General features: G+C 44.6%; 1 protein-coding gene across 1 annotated transcript; it reads left to right on the forward strand.

Moving 5' to 3' along the window:
* The first annotated feature begins 2,019 nt into the window (after positions 1-2,019).
* slc38a11 (solute carrier family 38 member 11) lies at positions 2,020-18,820 on the forward strand. Its single transcript, XM_056579834.1, has 10 exons — positions 2,020-2,094; positions 2,488-2,622; positions 3,021-3,086; positions 3,660-3,766; positions 7,897-7,976; positions 12,164-12,234; positions 15,832-15,993; positions 16,690-16,802; positions 17,879-18,010; positions 18,482-18,820. Exons 1-10 carry the CDS (start codon positions 2,034-2,036, stop codon positions 18,710-18,712), a joined length of 1,158 nt encoding a protein of 385 aa, XP_056435809.1. The 5' UTR covers positions 2,020-2,033; the 3' UTR covers positions 18,713-18,820.
* Positions 18,821-21,818: the final 2,998 nt, after the last annotated feature.

A 21,818-nucleotide genomic window follows, 5' to 3' on the forward strand; every position in this document is an offset into this window, starting at 1 on the left:
TAAATTCATACTGCTTGCTATTCAATTCAAACCTCATAATTTTAAATCCGGACATCATACCAAAATTATATTAAACTCAGACCCCATTATATTAAACTGATGCCTCATTATTGTGTTTATTGTAATATATCCCCACGGCACTCACCACGTGGGCTGGTAGCTCGTTTCTCTAACTGTTAATTGCATTGAATTAGCATTAATATAATCTAGTTTATAACCATGTACAGCCTAGAGGGGGCGGTGTTGAGGGTGTGTGTTAAAGAGGCTGAATCCTTAGTAGACATCCTTGGTTGGATTGACATCGTGTGGTCTTCTGTAAACTGTCTCTGCTGTCAGCGGGGTTCCCGGTCTGAACCAGAAGGGGTCCTGGTCTGAAGTCGAGGAGATACCAATGGATCAACAGGTAGGCCGCTTGTCTTACATGTCGTTGGTGAACGGATTGAGCTTGATAATGTTTCAATATAACGTTAAGTGACGATCAGATCAGGAATCAGATCAGGAATGAACTGCTCTCCCTCTCAGCCGGGCCATGGCGACGGGAGGACTCTGGTCTGCGCTGAGCTCGGAGGAGGCAGAGCTTCCCTCGTCTCGGTGTCCTTTAACTTCATTAACTCCATCATAGGCTCGGGAATCATCGGTAAGTCAGAACAAACGTTATAATCAATTATTTCATGACATCAACAGTTGTCATGAAATGTATGTGTTGGCAGGCACGTCACAGAAAGTTATCAACTCTGATACAAAGCTTATTCGTTTCCAAGACAAAGTATTGTACAAAATGAGGTATTTTCCTCGGCCTGCAGACAGCTGGTCTGCGATACATAAAGAAGGCTATGTTCTGTTCTGACCTCGATTCATGCACAGGGCGCTGAGAAGCGGCGGTTCTTTGCGTACTTTTGTTTTGAATTAACAGAAACTTTAATCCCCTTCCCCCCTGGGGCAGTTTAGCCTCCCGTCATATGACTCCCCCCCCCCCCCCCCCCCCCCCCACACACACCACACACACACACACACACACACACACACACACACACACACACACACACACACACACACACTCCCCAAAAACTCAAATGAAAGATTCACTGGGTTATTGGAAGTTATACGTATATTGACATAAATGCAAACACTGTTGTGTTATTACAGACAGTGTGTCTCGATGAGGCTCAGGTTTTTCAGTGTTCCAGGTCTGTTGTGTTCCAGGTCTGTTGTGTTCCAGGTCTGTAGTGTTCCAGGTCTGATGTGTTCCAGGTCTGTTGGGTTACAGGTCTGTAGTGTTCCAGGTCTGTAGTGTTCCAGGTCTGTTGTGTTCCAGGTCTGTTGTGTTCCAGGTTTGTAGTGTTCCAGGTTTGTAGTGTTCCAGGTTTGTAGTGTTCCAGGTCTGTAGTGTTCCAGGTCTGTTGTGTTCCAAGTCTGTTGTGTTCCAGGTTTGTATTGTTCCAGGTCTGTTGTGTTCCAGGTTTGTAGTGTTCCAGGTCTGTAGTGTTCCAGGTCTGTAGTGTTCCAGGTTTGTAGTGTTCCAGGTCTTTAGTGTCCCAGGTCTGTAGTGTTCCAGGTCTGTAGTGTCCCAGGTCTGTAGTGTTCCAGGTTTGTAGTGTCCCAGGTCTGTAGTGTTTCAGGTCTGTAGTGTTTCAGGTCTGTAGTGTTCCAGGTCTGTAGTGTTTCAGGTCTGTAGTGTTCCAGGTTTGTAGTGTTCCAGGTCTTTAGTGTCCCAGGTCTGTAGTGTTTCAGGTCTGTAGTGTTTCAGGTCTGTAGTGTTCCAGGTCTGTAGTGTTCCAGGTCTGTAGTGTTCCAGGTCTGTAGTGTCCCAGGTCTGTTGTGTTCCAGGTCTGTAGTGTTCCAGGTTTGTAGTGTCACAGGTCTGTTGTGTTCCAGGTCTGTAGTGTCCCAGGTCTGTAGTGTTCCAGGTCTGTAGTGTTCCAGGTTTGTAGTGTCCCAGGTCTGTTGTGTTCCAGGTCTGTAGTGTCCCAGGTCTGTAGTGTTCCAGGTTTGTAGTGTCCCAGGTCTGTTGTGTTCCAGGTCTGCCCTATGCCATGAACCAGGCTGGTCTGCCGCTGGGCCTGCTGCTGCTGGTGGGTGTTGCTGTCATCACAGGTGGGTACAGCCGCGTGTGTGTGTGTGTTTGTGTGTGCGTGCGTGCGTGCGTGCGTGCGTGCGTGCGTGCGTGCGTGCGTGCGTGCGTGCGTGCGTGCGTGCGTCGTGCGTGCGTGCGTCTGTCTGGTCTGTGTCTGTGTCTGTGTCTCTGTGTGTGTGTGTGTGTGTGTGTGTGTGTGTGTGTGTGTGTGTGTGTGTGTGTGTGTGTGTGTCTGTGTCTGTGTCTGTGTGTGTGTGTGTCTGTGTCTGTGTCTGTGTCTGTGTCTGTGTCTGTGTCTGTGTCTGTGTCTGTCTGTGTCTGTGTCTGTGTCTGTGTCTGTGTGTCTGTGTGTGTGTGTGTGTGTGTGTGTGTGTCTGTCTGTGTGTGTGTGTAACGCGTGTGCCTCCCAGCAGACTACTCCATCATCCTCCTGATAAAGGGGGGCAACATGTCGGCCACCAGCAGCTACCAGGCGCTGGTCTGCAGCGCCTTCGGCCGCCCCGGGTTCCTCCTGGTATCCCTGCTGCAGTTCCTCTACCCCTTCATAGGTAAGGATTCACCATCTCACCTTCACCCCTTCATAGGTACGGATTCACAATGTCACCTTCGCCACCTCATAGGTAAGGATTCACCATGTCACTCTTCCTTCTCCTGTTCATAAGTCATTTTCCATGTTACTCCTCATTAACCCATTCATATTTAAGCATTCAGCATGTTACCCTTCCTTCATCCATTCATAAGTCGTTCACCATGCTTCAACCCTTAATTCACCCATTCATAAGTAAGTCATTCAACATGTTACCATTTCTTCACCCATTTATTTGTAACATATATCTTTTTCATTGTATTACTAAAGCCTAGCCTAGCCCTAACCTTAACCAGTGCAGAGAGTGCTACTTCCTGTTGCGTACCTTAGCTCTTACAGTGTGTTGTTGGTTGCCTCTAGCGATGGTGAGCTACAACATGACGGTGGGTGACACGCTGACCAAAGTGTTCCAGAGGATCCCTGGAGGTGAGGTGGGGGAGGGGGATAGACGCGTAGAAACCTAAATGAGTAAGGATGATAACACCCCCTATCCCTGACCTCTGACCCCCCTGAGCCTCTATCCCTGACCTCTGACCCCCCTGAGCCTCTATCCCTGACCTCTGACGCCCCTGAGCCTCTATTCCTGACCTCTGACCCCCCTGAGCCTCTATTCCTGACCTCTGACCCCCCTGAGCCTCTATCCCTGACCTCTGACCCCCCTGAACCTCTATCCCTGACCTCTGACCCCCCTGAGCCTCTATCCCTGACCTCTGACCCCCCTGAGCCTCTATCCCTGACCTATGAGCCTCTATCCCTGACCTTTGACCCCCCTGAGCCTCTATCCCTGACCTCTGACCCCCCTGAGCCTCTATCCCTGACCTCTGACCCCCCTGACCCTCCCTTCCTGACCCCCCTGTGCCTCTCTCCCTGACCTCTGACCCTCTCTCTCTGACCTCTGACCCCTGACCACTCTTATCCCTGACCTCTTGATCCTCTCTCCCTGACCTCCTACCCCTGAGACTAAACCCTGACCTCTGACCTGCTGTTCCCCGGGGTCAGTCGGTCCGGACCACATGCTGGCAGAACGCAGTGTCGTGATCTCCATGGCAACCGTCCTGGTGACCCTCCCCCTCTCACTGCCTCGCCACATCGGACAGCTCGGGAAGGTGTGTTATTAACATGCATATCATAACATAACGGTTACATTAATATGAATATCATAACATAACGGTTACATTAATATCATAACATAACTGTTATATTAATATGAACATCATAACATAACGGTTATATTAATAACATAACGTAACTGTTATATCAATATGAATATCATAACATAACGGTTATATTAATATCATAATATAACTGTTATATTTATGAATATCATAACATAACTGTTATTTTAATGCTATAACATAACTGTTATATTAATGTGAATATCATTACGAAACTGTTTTATTAATATGAATCTCATTACTGTTATATTAATATGAATATTATAGCGTAACTGTTAAATGAATATCATAACCTAACTGTTATATGAACACTATAACACAACTGTTATATTAATATGAATATCATAACTGTTATATGAATACAATAACATAACTGCTATATTAATATCATAACATAACTGTTATATTAATATTATAACATAACTTATATTAATATGAATATCATAACATAACTGTTAAATATACATTATAACATAAATGTTATGAATACTATGACACAACTTATATTATATCATAACATAACTGTTATATTAATATCCGAAAATAACTGATATGAATATTAATATTATAACAAAACTTATATTAATATGAATATCATTACATAACTTATATGGACATTATAACATAACTGTTATATGAATACTATAACATAACTGTTATAATAATATTATAACATAACTGTTATATCAATATCGTAAAATAACTGTTATGTGAATATGAATATCATAACAGAACTTTGATATGAATATCATAACAGAACTGTCACATTAATATTATAACATAACTGTTATATAAATATTATACCATAACTTTCACATTAATATTATAACATACCAATCTTATAGAACTGTTATATTAATATTATAACATAATATCTTATATAACTGAGAAGGTAGGTCTACCTAATATATATATATATATTATGTAGGGCTGTCAAACGATGTACATTTTTAATCGCGATTAATTGCATAATATTAGTGAGTTAACTCCCCATTATTCACGTTAGACAGGGGTTGACACTAAGGTTTCAAAAGCACTTGCCCATCGGCCAAGTACAGGTCAGGTTCAACTTGCCCGAATGTAATGTTCACTTGCCCAAATTATAATCAGAATCGTGAACGGGCCTCTTTTTGCCAGGCACCCGGCCTGGTTTTGGGGGGGCTCAGAAAAATCATCCTAGCTCAGACTGAAGCTGAATGTTAGCTTCCACACATGTGTTTAAAAAATAACAAACTTCTCTTTGTTTACTTATTTATCGAGCGGTCACATCGTGCCATGAAGTGATTTCAGTCCACCGTTGCAACCTATTAAAGCTATCGCCAAGTTATATGTAGACCTGCATGATTTGATGCAAATGTACATAACTAAATGTCAGAGGTAGTAGCAAAGATATGTATTTTTAACTTTCAAGTTTCTTGTAGCTCTAACTGAGTAATCACAATCGCGTTTCTAGTAGGGTTGTCAGTCACGATACTGGATTTTCTAACTTCAACACTATTCCTGGAAAAAGATCGATATTCTATACCATTTTCGATATCAGGGGAAAAGTTTTTTTCAGGAAAGAACATACCCAAAGTAAAGAGATTATATCTCCACAACTGTAAGGGCGATAATGTCATCTTTGGGCCAAAAGAAAGATTGTTGTGCAAGTGAAATATTCAATGGGGATAATACTTGGTTAAAGTGAATAAAGCCATGGAACACAGCATAAGAGGAAGATAACATTTCCACCTGAAATAATTATCAGTATCAGTTGGTCGTTATCAGTTGGGAGCGCTGTCTTACTATGAGACACAAATAAGGTAGATATCTTACAATTTTGACACTTGACACCTCTATTTAAAGTTCAGGGCAATCGAATGCACCAAGCCAAACACTCGCAAATAAATATATGGCCACTAGATTGCGCTGAAGAATATGTTTTCTGATTGAAGGCAATTTACCTATTTCCTAAGAAACCTTCTCTTATTCATTGATTGAAAACACCATGTTAAGTTGCAAAATTTGGCCCAGATACTGGATAATCTGTTTATAGTGGTTTTATTCGATCAGAATCAACTTTGTGGACAAAAATCACAAAGGTAATACATTTTTGGTTGTTAAAAGAAAAGGGGACGTTTCTTCTTAAGTTGTTATTTGAGAGTTTTAGTAACAGAATGATATGGTTTGGACTGTTGGAATAAGTGGAGGCTGAGCTTTCATGTAATATATACAGTAGTTTGTGAGGGTCCAATTTCGTGAAAAAGATCGCTATTGCTGTGCGCATGTGCACAGTTATGAAACACAAAACCGTGTTCTTGACTTTCCTTGATAATTTGCCTCAATCCAAAGTACTTCCAAACTGCACTCCTCCATCACTACTCCATTTAACTTCTACCTAAACCGTTCGCGGAGGTGCTGCACTTGAGCTAGCTGTGTTGGCTAACCTTTAGCGAATCACTGCCAGAGACCGCACTGCGAGTGAGTGACAGAAGGCGGGGCTATATTCGCACTGAAGCGATGCGTGTCTGTTAACTCGCTTTCCGAGAGAAGAGAAGACAGCATGCTGATCAATTGCAAATACTTCTATTTTGTGTGGTTTTGCGGAACAAAAGGTTGTTCTGCAGTTTCTAAAAACATTTGAATAAATAGCTTTTATATTAACATCAACCCAAAATCCCCTTGCCCGTTCGGGCAACCAGAAAAAATCTCAACTTGCCCAAACATTTTTTTTACTTGCCCCGGGCAAGCGGGCAACCGTTAGTGTCAACCCCTGCGTTAGATTAATGGTGGGTTAAATGAGATTAGCAAATGGAATGACAGATTATCATTCATATCAAATGGAATTAAGAAGCTAAAACTAGACCAAGTGATCTTGACACGGATCTGGGATTGTTATCGGTCCATCGCTTACTGCAGGTGTAATAGAATGGAAAGTAAGTGGAACGAAAAACTAAAATGAATTCTGAGTCGAATGTTGACATTCTCTGGGAAAAACGTTTCAAAATCACAGTAAAAAAAAAAGAATAAAAGATATCAGTACATTTTAACAGCCCAAATGATGTAAGGAATAATCACCTCAAGGCAGGGCAATAAACAGTTTGATATGCCCGGCTCGTGGACGGCTTACGTAACCTTCCACGAGCCTATTCCGTTTATTCTACTTCTCGCCGGCCAACATAATAAAACAATTCAAATACTTTAATAATTAGCCTTTTTCTTATTCGTATTGCATGCTTATTAAATGTATACTCTGTTTAAGTTCATCTCCCTCGAAAAGTAGTTCCCTTGAGAACTACGGTGAATAACGTTAGCTCAGCTGTAGGTAACTCGTATCTATAGCAACCACACAAGGCTGCATCTGATCACTAGTTTAATAATGTAGTTGCTACATTCGTATCAAGTCAGCTTTAATGATGATCGATCAAACATGCTTTAAAAACTTGTTTAACTTTTTTAAACAAGTTTTTTTTTTACAATGGACCTCATGTTTGAAATGTATGTGATAGAAAACGATACAAGCGGCGTATTGATCTACTGTGCTAAGTCAGCAGCAAGTAGAACCGACAAGTCAGCGGGCAATATGCCGGATTAATGCACCCTTCCCAGCCAATCAGAATCGAGCATTCTTAAATGAAGTAGAATAATAATGAATATTATGTTTTATATCTGAGATGGTAGGTCATCCCCAAAACTGTTATGTAAATATAAATATGTATAATACATCAATATCTTAGTATATAAATAAAAACATATATATCACATATAAACATCTATAAAATATCAATCTATATCATCTACCAATAACTTAAATATGAATATATAAACATATTTCTAAATGATCAGTATGCATAATGTATCGATATCTTGTGTGTAGATGTGTCCACAACCTGAGTGGGCGGGTTCCACCAGAGGGTTGGTCTGGAGTCAGACCTCCGTCTGTTTGGTTCTCTGGGATTGGAGCCGTGATCCGTGTGTGTGTGTGTGTGTGTGTGTGTGTGTGTGTGTGTGTGTGTGTGTGTGTGTGTGTGTGTGTGTGTGTGTGTGTGTGTGTGTGTGTGTGTGTGTGTGTGTGCGCGCAGGTGTCCCTCCTCTCCATGGTGCTGACCCTGGCCATTCTGCTGGTAGTGGCGGTGCGGGCCGCCACCCTGGGCCCTCTGATGTACTGACACCCGTCTCTCTGAACGCACAAAACCCTGCAGAGGAACCTCGAGGAGGCCTTTAGTGGGCCGCTATGTTGACTAGTACCGTCTCTGTCTCTGGCACAGTCACTGTCTCTCTCTCTGTCTGTCTCTGTCTCTGTCACCATCACTGTCTCTCTCTCTGTCTGTCTCTGTCTCTGGCACAGTCACTGTCTCTCTCTCTCTCTCTCTCTGTCTCTGTCTCTCTGTCTGTCTCTCTCTCTGTCTGTCTCTGGCACAGTCACTGTCTCTCTCTCTCTCTGTCTGTCTCTGTCTCTGGCACAGTCACTGTCTCTCTCTCTCTCTGTCTCTCCGTCTGTCTCTGTCACTGTCTCCCTCTCTCTCTCTGTCTGTCTCTGTCACAGTCACTGTCTCTCTCTCTCTGTCTGTCTCTGGCACAGTCACTCTCTCTCTCTCTGTCTCTCCGTCTGTCTCTGTCACTGTCTCTCTCTGTCTGTCTCTGTCTCTGTCACAGTCACTCTCTCTCTCTCTCTCTCACCCCCCCCCCCCCCCCCCCCCCCCCCCCCCCCCCCCCCCCCCCCATTCTTCTCGCTCTCTCTCTCTCTCTCTCTCTCTCTCCAGTTACATTTAGGGCATTTAGCAGACGCTTTTATCCAAAGCGACTTACAATAAGTACATTTGTCATAAAATTGTAACAATATATCGCTGTCGGTACAGAAAGGATGTTCATAGAACCAAGTGGAAGTACAACAATCGCTAGGCTAACCAATTCCCTGTGTTACAGCAATGATAGCAGCTACTGCAGTTGCTACACAGTTAAGTACTATAATACAATACAACACAATGGGCAGAAGGGGGAGGGTGGCTATGCAGAGTCGAGGTGGACTCTGAACAGGTGAGTCTTGAGTCTTTTTCGGAAGATAGAGCGACTCTGCGGTCCTGAGAACGGCAGGGAGCTCGTTCCACCACTGAGGTCCCAAAACCGAGAAAAGTTGTGACTTTGCTGAACGGCCTTTGCTAGCTCTTAGCGATGGCAGTACCAGACGTCCAGCTGAGGTAGTTGAGCGGAGGGATCTCTCTCTCTCTCTCGAACCGTTAAATACAAAATATCTACATATCAAATGTTATACTATAAAACTATTTAAAAAAGTAAAATGTGCGATATCATAAAATTATAAAAATTAAAGTATCTCGTATAAACCGATAGTAGTTAAAGATACACTCTAAATACACAATATTTACATTACAGAGGATTAGTGCAATTATTGTGTGCAGAGTGAGTCCAGGGGGATGAGTCTATGGGGAGTTGGAGGTCCTCCTCTCATCACAACAGGTGACCAATCAGGCTGCTGCGTTCGCACATTGTTGTATTTCTCCCAACAGGTATGGCAGTTTGTGAGCATCTGGAGTGTCTGGGTCTTTTTTCAAATATCCTTATTTTGGTTTTACTAAGGTTCACTGTTAGGGCCCAGGTTTGAGAGAAGCTGTGCAGAAGATCTAGGTGCTGCTGTACGCCTTCTTTGGTTGGGGACAGCAGCACCAGGTCACCTGTAAACAGCAGACATTTGATTTCGGTGTCTATCAGTGTTATGCCGGGGGCTGCAGACTGTTCTAATGTCCTTGCTAGTTGGTTAATGTATATGTTGAACAGGGTTGGACTCAAGCTGCATCCCTGTCTCACACCCCGGCTTTGTTGGAAGAAGTCTGTGTGTCCCTTTCCTATCTTAACTGCACATTTGTTGTTTGTGTACATGGACTTTATGATGTCGGTGGTTTTCCTCCAACACCACTTTCTATTAATTTAAACAACAGACCATCATGCCAAATTGAGTCAAAGGCTTTTTCAAAGTCTACAAAACGGGAGAATAGTTTGCTTTTGTTTTTGGTTTATTAGGTGGTCAATGAGGGTGCTTAATGTGAATATATGGTCTGTTGTACGATAATTTGGTAAGAAGCCGATCTGGTTTTTGCTTATGGCATTATTGTCAGTCAGGAAGTTAAGGAGTCTGCTATTTATAATCATACATAGAATTGTACCGAGGTTGCTGTTGACACAGACCCCTCTGTAGTTATAGGGTCAAATTTATCTCCACTTTTGTTGATTGGGCTAATCAGTCCTTGGTTCCAAATATTGGGGAAGATCCCGGAGCTAAGGACAGTGTTAAGGTTTAGAATTGCCAATTGGAATTGAGATCTGATATATTAATTTCGTTTATAATACCATCAACACCACATTGCTTTTTCGTTTAAAATAACTTATCTTGTCCTGTAGTTCTTTTAATGTGATTGGAGAGTCTAGTGGGCTCTGATAACCTTGAATATGTTATGATAACCTTTTAGAATGTTAATCTTGTTCCAATTTTCCCAGAAATGGTTTGAGTCTATGGATTCCTCAATTTGGTTTTGCTGGTTCCTAGCATGTTTGTCCCTTTTTCTTATTGTGTTCTGTATTGTTTTAAGGTCTCATAATAATGGAGACGGATATTGTTGTTGTCTGGGTTCCTTTCTGATTTGACAGGTTTCTCAATGTTTTCCTATTGTTTTTGCAATCGTTGTCAAACGACTTATCGTTAAAGTTGTTTTTGTTTTTAGTTTGACTGTTTGAGGCCTTCAGGTTTGATTGTAAGGCTGAGATGTGAAATATGTTGTTAAGGCTTTCAACTGCCAAGTTGATCCCTTCGTTGTTGCACTGAAAGTTTTGGTTTAGGAAGTTATCTAGAAGTGTCTGAATGTGACTATCTATGGCATTTGTTAATAGTGTGTAGTTTGTTTGGTTTTAGGGCCTCTTGGTTAGGTGTTGGTCTCTAGGTAGGCTGTGATTGTGCTGTGGTCTGATGGTGGTGTTAAGGGGCTGACTGTGAAAGCTCTGAGAGACCCAGGGCTAAGGTCTGTGATCAAATAATCTACAGTACTGCCGAGATATGAGCGGTAGGTGTACCTTCCATAGGGGTCTCCGCGGGATCTACCGTTGACGATGTACAGTCCCTGGGTGCGGCACAGCTGGAATAGTTGTAGTCCATGTTTGTTTGTAGTTTTGTCGTAGTTACGTCTGGCAGGACACTTTGGGGAGGCGATGGTCCCGTCTCCTGGTAGGTGTTTGTCCCCCAGTGTGCTGATGGTGTCAGGCCCCTGTCCCGTCTCCTGGTAGGGTTTATCTCCAGTGTGCTGATGGTGTCAGGCCCCTGTCCCGTCTCCTGGTAGGTGTTTATCTCCCAGTGTGTTGATGGTGTCAGGCCCCTGTCCCGTCTCCTGGTAGGTGTTTGTCCCCCAGTGTGCTGATGGTGTCAGGCCCCTGTCCCGTCTCCTGGTAGGTGTTTATCTCCCAGTGTGCTGATGGGGTCAGGCCCCTGTCCCGTCTCCTGGTAGGTGTTTATCTCCCAGTGTGTTGATGGTGTCAGGCCCCTGTCCCGTCCTGGCGTTGAGGTCACCACACATTAGAATATGACCTGGGCCTGGAAGTGGTTGATCTCCTCCTCTAGTACAGAGGATCTCCTCGTTGTAGTATGGGGACTCTGGTGGTGGGATATATGTTGCACACAGGAGGATGTTTTCTGCTGATGCGGTAAGTCCCTTGTCTGTCTCTAACCAGATGTAGAATTGCCCTGTTTTGATTAATTTAACAGAGATGGTGAGTTTGGATTTGTACCAAATTAAAATACCTCTCGATTCTCTTCCTTGTTTCACCCCTGGTAGTTTGGTGGATGGTACCACCAGCTCTCTGTAGTTTAGAGGGCAGCCAGTGGGTCCATCTCCTCTACACCAGGTCTCTGGGAGGATGACGGATTTGCTTGATGAAGTCTAGATTTCTGCTTATCAGACCGAAGGCAGTCGACCTCAGGCCTTGTATATTCCAGGAAGTAATAGTGAAAGCTTTGTGTTCCATGGTGTCTTGTGTTTGATGGTCCAGTAGTTTAGTTCTGGTTCAGGAACATGTAGAGTGCACTGAGCTCTCTGACTCTCTCTCTCTGTCACTCTCTCTCTCTCTGTCACTCTCTTTGTCTCTCTCTCTCTCTCTCTCTCTCTCTCTCTCTCTCTCTCTCTCTCTCTCTCTCTCTGTCACTCTCTTTGTCTCTCTCTCTCTCCCTCTCTCTCTCCCTCCCTCTCTCCCTCTCTGTCTCCCTCTCTGTCTCCCTCTCTCCCTGTCTCCCTGTCTGTCTGTCTGTCTGTCTGTCTCTCTGTCTCTCTCTCTCTCTCTCTCTCTCTCTAGACCCCCTACAGAAGATGCTTGGGTGTTTGCTAAGTTGAATGCCATTCAGGCCGTTGGCATCTTGTCCTTCGGTAAGTTGCGAGTTATTATTGATGATAGTTATGTCATAAGTTATCATTCGTTATAACTAAAGATAGTACTAATGTAATAAGATGTTATTAGTTATTACTAAAGATAGTTCTAATGTAATAAGATGTTATTAGTTATTACTAAAGATAGCACTAATTAGATTAGATTAGTTAGTTATTAGCCACGATAGCACTAATATAATGAGATGCTAATAAGCAGTGACGGCTGGTGGTGATTTTGGGTGGGTGGGCTAACGAATGCATTACATTTATCAATACTTCACAGGGCTCCAGACGCCATGAGGTCACCTTTATATCTCTGTTCATAACTTTCATATAATGTGAATGATTTTTAAACAAGAATAAGGTGTAGAGAAAGGCGTATCTTTATTTGAAGCACAATCATAAATAAAAAGAAAAATAAGGTGTTTAAAGTGCTTCACTGAGCTGAAATTGAACATTTCGAACTAAACCATTAAGCAAAATAAAACTTTTTTTGTGCTTATAAAGTATTACACAATTAAAATGTTGACCGGTCTCCCTTTGCGCAAAATGCCGCTGTAGACGATCACACACTCTTTGGTAGAGATGTCTGTGTCACCGTCAATCATGAAGGACATCTAGGCCTATGTGGCATTTCCGACGTCCGCAGCTGTCTTTTGCTTTAAGGTGTCACCTATTACTGCAATGAATTGTGCTCATGCCATCTCATTGCTATATGTCGGGTTGACGTTTAATCAATTTTTCTTCATGAGAATAATTTCGGATTTAGATTTGGTGAATGGCAACTCCTCTTTGGCAATGTTGTATGCAACATTAAATAAGATCATTTCCGATTCCTTAGAGAACCTTATTGTTACTGCCTGTCGCTGAAATGCAGCTGGGAGAGGGGCCACTTTCTCTACACACTTGTCACGTCATGATGGGTTATTTAGACAGCTTTTTTTAATGTTTCGATACGAAACGTTGTTGACCCGCTTACAAATGCACTATTACCGGCCATATTCTGACCGCACTCCTGACAGTAAATCTGTACATCGTTTGGTTGATGTTTCCCCAATCTCTTCACTTCCAATTTTTCCTCCAAAGACATTAAATAAAATCGATTAGAAAGTAAAGAATCCACTTTGTTCATTTTCATGCCAACGCCCCCGATACTGCACTTGCGCTACTGTGCTGTGATTGGTCGAAGGTCACTGTACTGTAGCTACTGTGCTAGGTCAGCCTTTGGGCTAAACTAATTTAGCCCAAATGGGAAGCATATGAAGGGGGCGTGTCAGGGCACCTGTCAATCAAACGACAATGGAAGCTTACGCTACTGCGCTTGGGCTAAATGAAATTAGCCCAAATGGGGGCGTCTCACGACACCTGTCAATCACAATAAAATGGCCGCTTACGCTACTGTGCTTGGGCTGAATGACTTTAGCCCAAATGGGAAGCATATGAAGGGGGCGTGTCACGATACCTGTCAATCAAAATTGAATGGAAGCTTACGCTACTCCGCTTGGGCTGAATACATTTAGCCCATTCACAGGAAAAAAACGAAGATATGTCATATATCCTGGGTTTTTCTGACACTTTTTGTTGCTGTTGCTGCTTTAGGTTCTACCAAAATTTAAAACAATATGTTCTAAGGTTTTTAATAATATTTTTTCATTTTTACTGTAAAAGGTAGGGAGGGCTAAGCCCTGTTAGCCCATTTATACCAGCCGTCCCTGCTAACAAGTTATATAATGGAAGTTGTGCTTCCTGAATTGCTTCCTGTTGTTATTATTGGTATCAGTGTTTGAGGGATAGTGAGTCCACATGATGTTCTCAGCTCCCTGCTCTCTCCCTGAACACTTCAGAGTTCCAGGCTGAGCAGGGGCGCTCTCCGAGCACTTAGGAACCACTCTCAGCCTTTCCTGTTGTACTTCAGACGACTAGGAACCAAAGCACTGTCTGAGCAGCACATGTTTGACTCATGACTAACGAGGAATTCAGATTAGCAGAGAGTAGAGAGTAGTAGTAGGACTGAGTAGAGAGTAGTAGTAGTAGTATTAGTGACGAGAGAGTAGTAGAGAATAGAGAGTAGTAGAGAGAAGAAGTAATATTAGTGAGTAGAGAGTAGTGGAGTAGTCCCTTATCCAGTGGATACAACATGTAATGAATGCAGGTAGGGGTTACACAGTACAGACAGGTCACCAAGGAGCTGTTAGGGGTTACACAGTACAGAGACAGGTCATTAAGGAGCAGGTAGGGGTTAGACAGTACAGAGACAGGTCACCAAGGAGCAGGTAGGGGTTAGACAGTACAGAGACAGGTCATTAAGGAGCAGGTAGGGGTTAGACAGTACAGAGACAGGTCATTAAGGAGCAGGTAGGGGTTAGACAGTACAGACAGGTCATTAAGGAGCAGGTAGGGGTTAGACAGTACAGAGACAGGTCATTAAGGAGCAGGTAGGGGTTAGCGAGTACAGAGACAGGTCATTAAGGAGCAGGTAGGGGTTAGACAGTACAGATACAGGTCATTAAGGAGCAGGTAGGGGTTAGACAGTACAGAGACAGGTTCATTAAGGAGCATGTAGGGGTTAGACAGTACAGAGACAGGTCATGAAGTAAGGAGAGGTAGGGTAGACGAGTACAGAGACAGGTCATGAAGGAAGCAGTGTAAGGTGTTAGACAGTACAGGAGACCGGGCATTAAGGAGCAGGTAGGGGTTAGACATACAGAGACAGGTCATAATGAGCAGGTAGGGGTTTAGACAGGAACAGAGACCAGGTCATTAACGGAGCAGGTAGGGGTTAGACAGTACAAGAGACAGGTCATTAAGGAAGCAGGTAAGGGTTAGACAGACAGAGACAGGTCATTAAGGAGCAGTTAGGGGTTAGACAGTACAGAGACAGGTCACTAAGGAAAAAAATCGAGGTAGGGGTTAGAACAGTACAGAGACAGGTCATTAAGGAGCAGGTAGGGGTTAGACAGTACAGAGACAGGTCATTAAGGAGCAGGTAGGGGTTAGACAGTACAGGACAGGTCATTAAGGAGGCAGGTAGGGGTTAGACAGTACAGGAGACAGGTCGTTTAAGGAGCAGGTAGGGGTTAGACAGTACAGAGACAGGTCATTAATAGAGCAGGTAGGGGTTTGACAGTACAGTCAGAGACAGGTCATTAAGGAGCAGGTAGGGTTTAGACAGTACAGAGACAGGTCATTAAGGAGCAGGTTAGGGGTTAGACAGTACAGAGACAGGTCATTAAGGAGCAGGTAGGGGTTAGACAGTACAGAGACAGGTCATTAAGGCGCAGGTAGGGTTGGACGTACAGAGACAGTCATTAAGGAGCAGGTAGGGGTTAGACAGTACAGAGACAGGTCATTCAAGGAGCAGGTAGGGTTAGACAGGACAGAGACAGGTCATTAAGGATGCAGGTAGTGGTTAGCAAGTACAGGAGACAGGTCATTAAGGAGCAGGTAGGGGGTTGGACAGTACAGAGACAGGTCATTAAGGAGCAGGTAGGGGTTAGACAGTACAGAGACAGGTCATTAAGGAGCAGGTAGGGGTTATACTGCAGACATAGCATTGATGGTAGCGTTAGCCCCATGCTAACAGTGCGTGTGTCTCAGCCTTCATCTGCCACCACAACAGCTTCCTGATGTACCACTCCCTGCAGCGCCCCACGCTCAGCGCCTGGCTCAGGGTCACCCACGTCTCCGTGGGGACCGCCGCCGCGGCCAGCGCCGCCTTCGCTGTGGCCGGCTACACAACCTTCACCGGACACACACAAGGTACACAACCTTCACCGGACACACACAAGGTACACAACCTTCACCGGACACACACAAGGTACACAACCTTCACCGGACACACACAAGGTACACAACCTTCACCGGACACACACAAGGTACACAACCTTCACCGGACACACACAAGGTACACAACCTTCACCGGACACACACAAGGTACACAACCTTCACCGGACACACACAAGGTACACAACCTTCAACGGACACACACAAGGTACGCAACCTTCACCGGAGACACACTGGTACACAACCTTCACCGGACGAACACTGGTACACAACCTTCAGATGACACTGACAAGGTACACGACCATCAGAGGACACAAACAAAGGTAGCTACACATCCTTCAGATGTATATATATATATTTATATATATATATATATACATATATCATTGCAAATATCATTTTTGTATACACATATATATATATGTATGCATATAAAACACACATATATATATATATACATCTTCACCCTGAAGGGTTTGTTTTGTTATGACATAATCCCACTTATTAGACCGCTAATATTATTTGAATACATATATTACACATATTACTACATGTTACTGTTTTACTATATGAATACTTATATATATACACACATTATTTTGATTATTACATGATATCATTATTGTTATTTTTATGCATACATTTCCCATTTTTGGATGGGTCTCTCTTCAGGGGATATCTTTGAGAACTACTGCAGAGAGGATGACCTCGTGACCTTTGGCCGCTTCTGCTTTGGCCTCAGCATCATGACCACCTTCCCTCTGGAGTGCTTCGTCACACGAGAGGTGAGGGGTCACATGACCAGCTGGAGATCAGGAGGGTCACATGTCCAGCTGTAGATCAGGAGGGTCACTTGACCAGCTGTAGATCAGGAGGGTCACATGACCAGCTGTAGATCAGGAGGGTCACATGACCAGCTGTAGATCAGGAGGGTAAAATGACCAGCTGTAGATCAGGAGGTCACATGTCCAGCTGTAGATCAGGAGGGTCACATGACCAGCTGTAGATCAGGAGGGTCACATGACCAGCTGTAGATTACATGACGAGGGCTAGCTAGAGTTTGTAGCGTTCAGAGTTTGGAACGACTTGCTAGTGTGGAAGCGCTTCCGCTTCCACTTTTTAATACTGCTCCAGTGGTAAATATTTTAATATTTTAATTGTTGAAATTGTTATTGGTGACAGTAGTTTGTTTAAACACCAGCTACTTAGGTGGTTACCTACATATTAAAACAAATCAATCTATGCAATATATAGCCTATCATTACGTTGCAAAAACGTTTGAAAAAAATGCATTTGCATTTACATGATTAATCTATAAAAAGCAAAAAAGCTAAAAATATTTCTGAAAACGTTCAAAAACGTCAATTGTGTAAAGCAATGTGTAGGACTATTGCTTTCCAGACGCAATATGTAAATACCACGCGTAGGGTGTGAACGCCAAGGACTGTGGTTATTTTGGCTTGTTGAGGATCCATTGATGCATCCTGTTAAAAAAAAGGACGCGAAAGGGCACGAATTTCCGAGTGTTCTCAACATTGCTCATTGTTCAACATTGGAACAGTGCTTGTCAGCGGTCGCTTCCTTCACTTTGGGAAACAGCCCGGCTGTTGGTCACATGACCGGCTGTAGATCAGGAGGGTCACATGACCAGCTGCAGGTCACATGACCCGCTGTAGATCTATACATGTTCATGCACACCCAATAGTTTGTCAGCAACACTACAGACGTGGGCCGGGTTAGACCATTAGGATTTCTCATGTTCACATTTAACCGATATATATATATTAACCGATATGTACTTATGTACATATCGGTATCATCCCTTATATTCTACATATACTCATGGTGCTGTGTTGTTGAGGTGCTGTCCAACGTGTTCTACCAGCGAGAGTTGTCCTCCCTGGAGCACGTGGCTCTCACCCTGCTGCTGGTGGCCTCCAGCTGCACCCTGTCACTGCTCTACGACTGCCTGGGCCGGGTGATGGAGCTCAACGTAACCACACACACACACACACACACACACACACACACACACACACACACACACACACACACACACACACACACACACACACTGCCTGGGCCCGGTGATGGAGCTCAACGTAACCACACACACACACACACACACACACACACACACACACACACACACACACACACACACACACACACACACACACACACACACACACACACACACACACACACACACACACACTTAGGTATATATGTGCATAGATACAGTATATGTGTGTATATATGTGTATATATATCTATGTGTGTATATATATATAGATGTGTATATATGTGTTGTGTGTATATATATGTGTATGTAGGTGTGTATATACGTGTGTATATATGTTTGTAAATGTGTGTATATATGTGTGTATATATGTGTGTATATATAATGTGTGTATATATATATATATGTATATATGTGTACCATATGGGAGTGTATTTGCAGGGGGTCCTCAGTGCCATCCCGCTGATCTTCATCCTGCCGTCGGCGTGTTTCCTGAAGCTGTCTCCGGGCCGCTGGTTCCACTCGGAGAAGCTGCTGCCCAGCTTGCTGCTGCTGGCCGGGGGCGTCCTGGTGCTCAGCGGCCTGGTGCTCAGCGGCCTGTTCCCCCACAGCTGCACCCACGGGGACGAGCCCTCGTACTGCAACGCCTCCAGAACCGCGCCGCCCGGCTAGGGGGCGGGGCCTCCTACTCCAACGCCCCCAGCACCGCGCCGCCTGGCTAGGGGGCGGGGCCTAATATCGCCGTTTGAAGGAACCTTGTGATGTTGTCATTGTAATAAATATTTGTACTCATAATGCAGAGAGTTTGTATGGGTTGGTATGAGTCAAGGATCACACAGAGTGCAAACAACATTCAATCCAAGCATTCGATAACCGAACCACGATACAGACAAGAGGCAAAATGAACTAGGCCACCGGGCATTCTGATTGGATGAGGTAACACAGTACGGTGGCTCCGGAGGCTCATAATGAACCAACTGCATAATCATTTAACCAAATGATCGACATCACTTCCTTTCAGTCTTGAGCAGCGTAAAATAAGTGTTTTAAGTACATCAAATGTCACAATATTAATCACGCTGGATAGCTTGGATTTGATGGTATTTGGGACTTTCTGCAGATGCGACCTGATTGTGCGGTGTATTGTGTGTCTGGATTCTCAATGGGTGAGTGCGCTGTAGACTTGGGCTGGGGAGAGGATGGGTTTTTTGTGGTGGGGGAGAACTGTCCACTGTCGGGGGGCTGGTGCCCTCAAGGTCTGGGTCATCAATGAGCTGCGGTGATGGCGACAGGGAGTGACGGCCATTTCTCCTATAGGTCTTCCCATCTTTGAACTATGTAGGACCGTGGCTCCTTACTCGTCTCCTTCACCGTTCCGTAGCCTTTGGCTGCCTGCATGCGGACCACTGTCCCTCTGCAAGCGGCTGCAGTGGGTGACTCGACTTGTCAGCAGCACTTCAGGGTGAGCCTTTTGTTTTGAAGTATGGCGGTGACTTGCTGGAGCTACCTCATGGTAGGCTCCAGCAGCTTGAGCTACCTCATGGTAGGCTCCAGCAGTTTGAGCTACCTCATGGTAGGCTCCAGCAGTTTGAGCTACCTCATGGTAGGCTCCAGAAGCTTGAGCTACCTCATGGTAGGCTCCAGCAGTTTGAGCTACCTCATGGTAGGCTCCAGCAGTTTGAGCTACCTCATGGTAGGCTCCAGCAGTTTGAGCTACCTCATGGTAGGCTCCAGCAGCTTGAGCTACCTCATGGTAGGCTCCAGCAGTTTGAGCTACCTCATGGTAGGCTCCAGCAGCTTGAGCTACCTCATGGTAGGCTCCAGCAGTTTGAGCTACCTCATGGTAGGCTCCAGAAGCTTGAGCTACCTCATGGTAGGCTCCAGCAGTTTGAGCTACCTCATGGTAGGCTCCAGCAGTTTGAGCTACCTCATGGTAGGCTCCAGCAGTTTGAGCTACCTCATGGTAGGCTCCAGCAGTTTGAGCTACCTCATGGTAGGCTCCAGCAGCTTGAGCTACCTCATGGTAGGCTCCAGCAGTTTGAGCTACCTCATGGTAGGCTCCAGCAGTTTGAGCTACCTCATGGTAGGCTCCAGAAGCTTGAGCTACCTCATGGTAGGCTCCAGCAGTTTGAGCTACCTCATGGTAGGCTCCAGCAGTTTGAGCTACCTCATGGTAGGCTCCAGAAGTTTGAGCTACCTCATGGTAGGCTCCAGCAGTTTTTCCACAGAGCTGTGCGGTGCTTGTGAGCTGGGAGCTCTGGAGAGGGTGTCTGCCAGGTACATGAACTTGCCCTTCTTGTAGATCAGGTGGATGCCCTAACTTTGCAGGCAAAGTAACATTCTCTGGAGACGGGCAGGAGCGGCATGAATGGGCTTTTTCATGATAATAATAATACATTTTATTTATAACACACTTTACATAAACTCAATGACCTCAAAGTGCTACAATGCACATTAAATGATAAATACAACATAATAGACCAACTAGATTAAAAAGAAAAATAACAGAGAAAAAATAATCATTTAAAATAGCAGTTTAGCCCAAGGCTTTTCTAAAAAGATGGATCTTTAGGCCTGCTGGTCACTTAGGGCTGGAGGTCGGTTTCTACGATTTGGGCTTTCCGTAAACATAGTCTCTGAATGTTGTGGAGGCAAACACAACAGCTAGGAGCTTCTATTATATTTGAGCGTATCGCGTCTCAGTGTCTGTGAGAGCATGCGACGCGAAGGCTACTGGTTTACCGTTCTGTAAAGATGCTGCTCCTGGTCCATAACATGATGCGTCACAAGTCAGTGTAACTGGGTCCTTGACATTGTAACATGCCAGTACTGGTGGGCTAGACGGGCATGATTTGAGACGCTTGAAAGCTTCTTGATGCTGTTGAAACCAGCACCATGCTGTCTCATTGCGGGTGAGTTGCCTAAGGGGCACTGCAATGCTGAAATTTGGGATGTACTTGCTAAGGTAGTTGACCATACCCAGGAAGCGTTGTTGTGAGGTCAGATCCGTGGGGACTGGCATGTCATTGATCGCCAAAGTTTTAGGCGGGTCCGCTTTAAGGCCGTTGCTTGTGAAGATGTGGCCTGCGTTAGCTACTTGGTCCAGGCGAAATTTACACTTGTCTGGGTTTACCCCGAGATTGACCTACCGTGCCTCTTCGAGCAACTTTATCAAGTTTGCGTCGTGCTCAACTTTTCCTTCAAACATTCAGGGTCCTCTCTAGATTCAGCTGCAGTAATGATCCCTCCATCATCTCCTGGCGCGCGCACTTCAGCAGAGTAGGCAAAAGACCGCCCTCGTTCGATGGCTTCTGGACCAGCAATGTTGAGAAGGATATAAGCCTGGGTCTATGCTGTCTTGTCTGAGTGTGTGGGAGCAATAAAAATATCATACTCCCGCTTAAAAATACGCCAATTCTCTGTGATATTTTCATCAAAAACGAGAGGGTCTGGTCTGCGAAATCCAACGGCATCATGGCGGGGAAAGGAAAATAACGTTGTGAACTGGTGATAGCTATACTAGCACGGTTAATTGCAACAGGTTGTTCAACGAAGAGTGAAAAAAGCAGAGAAAAAAAACACTGGCGAGAAGTCTGTAATCGCTTCTGACACCATGTAGAGGGTTAGTATAAACGACCAGTGGCGGTTTTAGGCACGGTTGAACCAGGCAGCCGCCCGGGTCGCCATATTTGTGGGGAGCGCCAAATCACATGGGGGGCGCCACAAGCAGAAAATAAAAACGCGCTGCGAATCGGTTTTCAATGAAGTACATAACACT

This window comes from Gadus chalcogrammus, chromosome 20, assembly GCF_026213295.1.
Source record: "Gadus chalcogrammus isolate NIFS_2021 chromosome 20, NIFS_Gcha_1.0, whole genome shotgun sequence".
NCBI lineage: Eukaryota > Metazoa > Chordata > Actinopteri > Gadiformes > Gadidae > Gadus > Gadus chalcogrammus.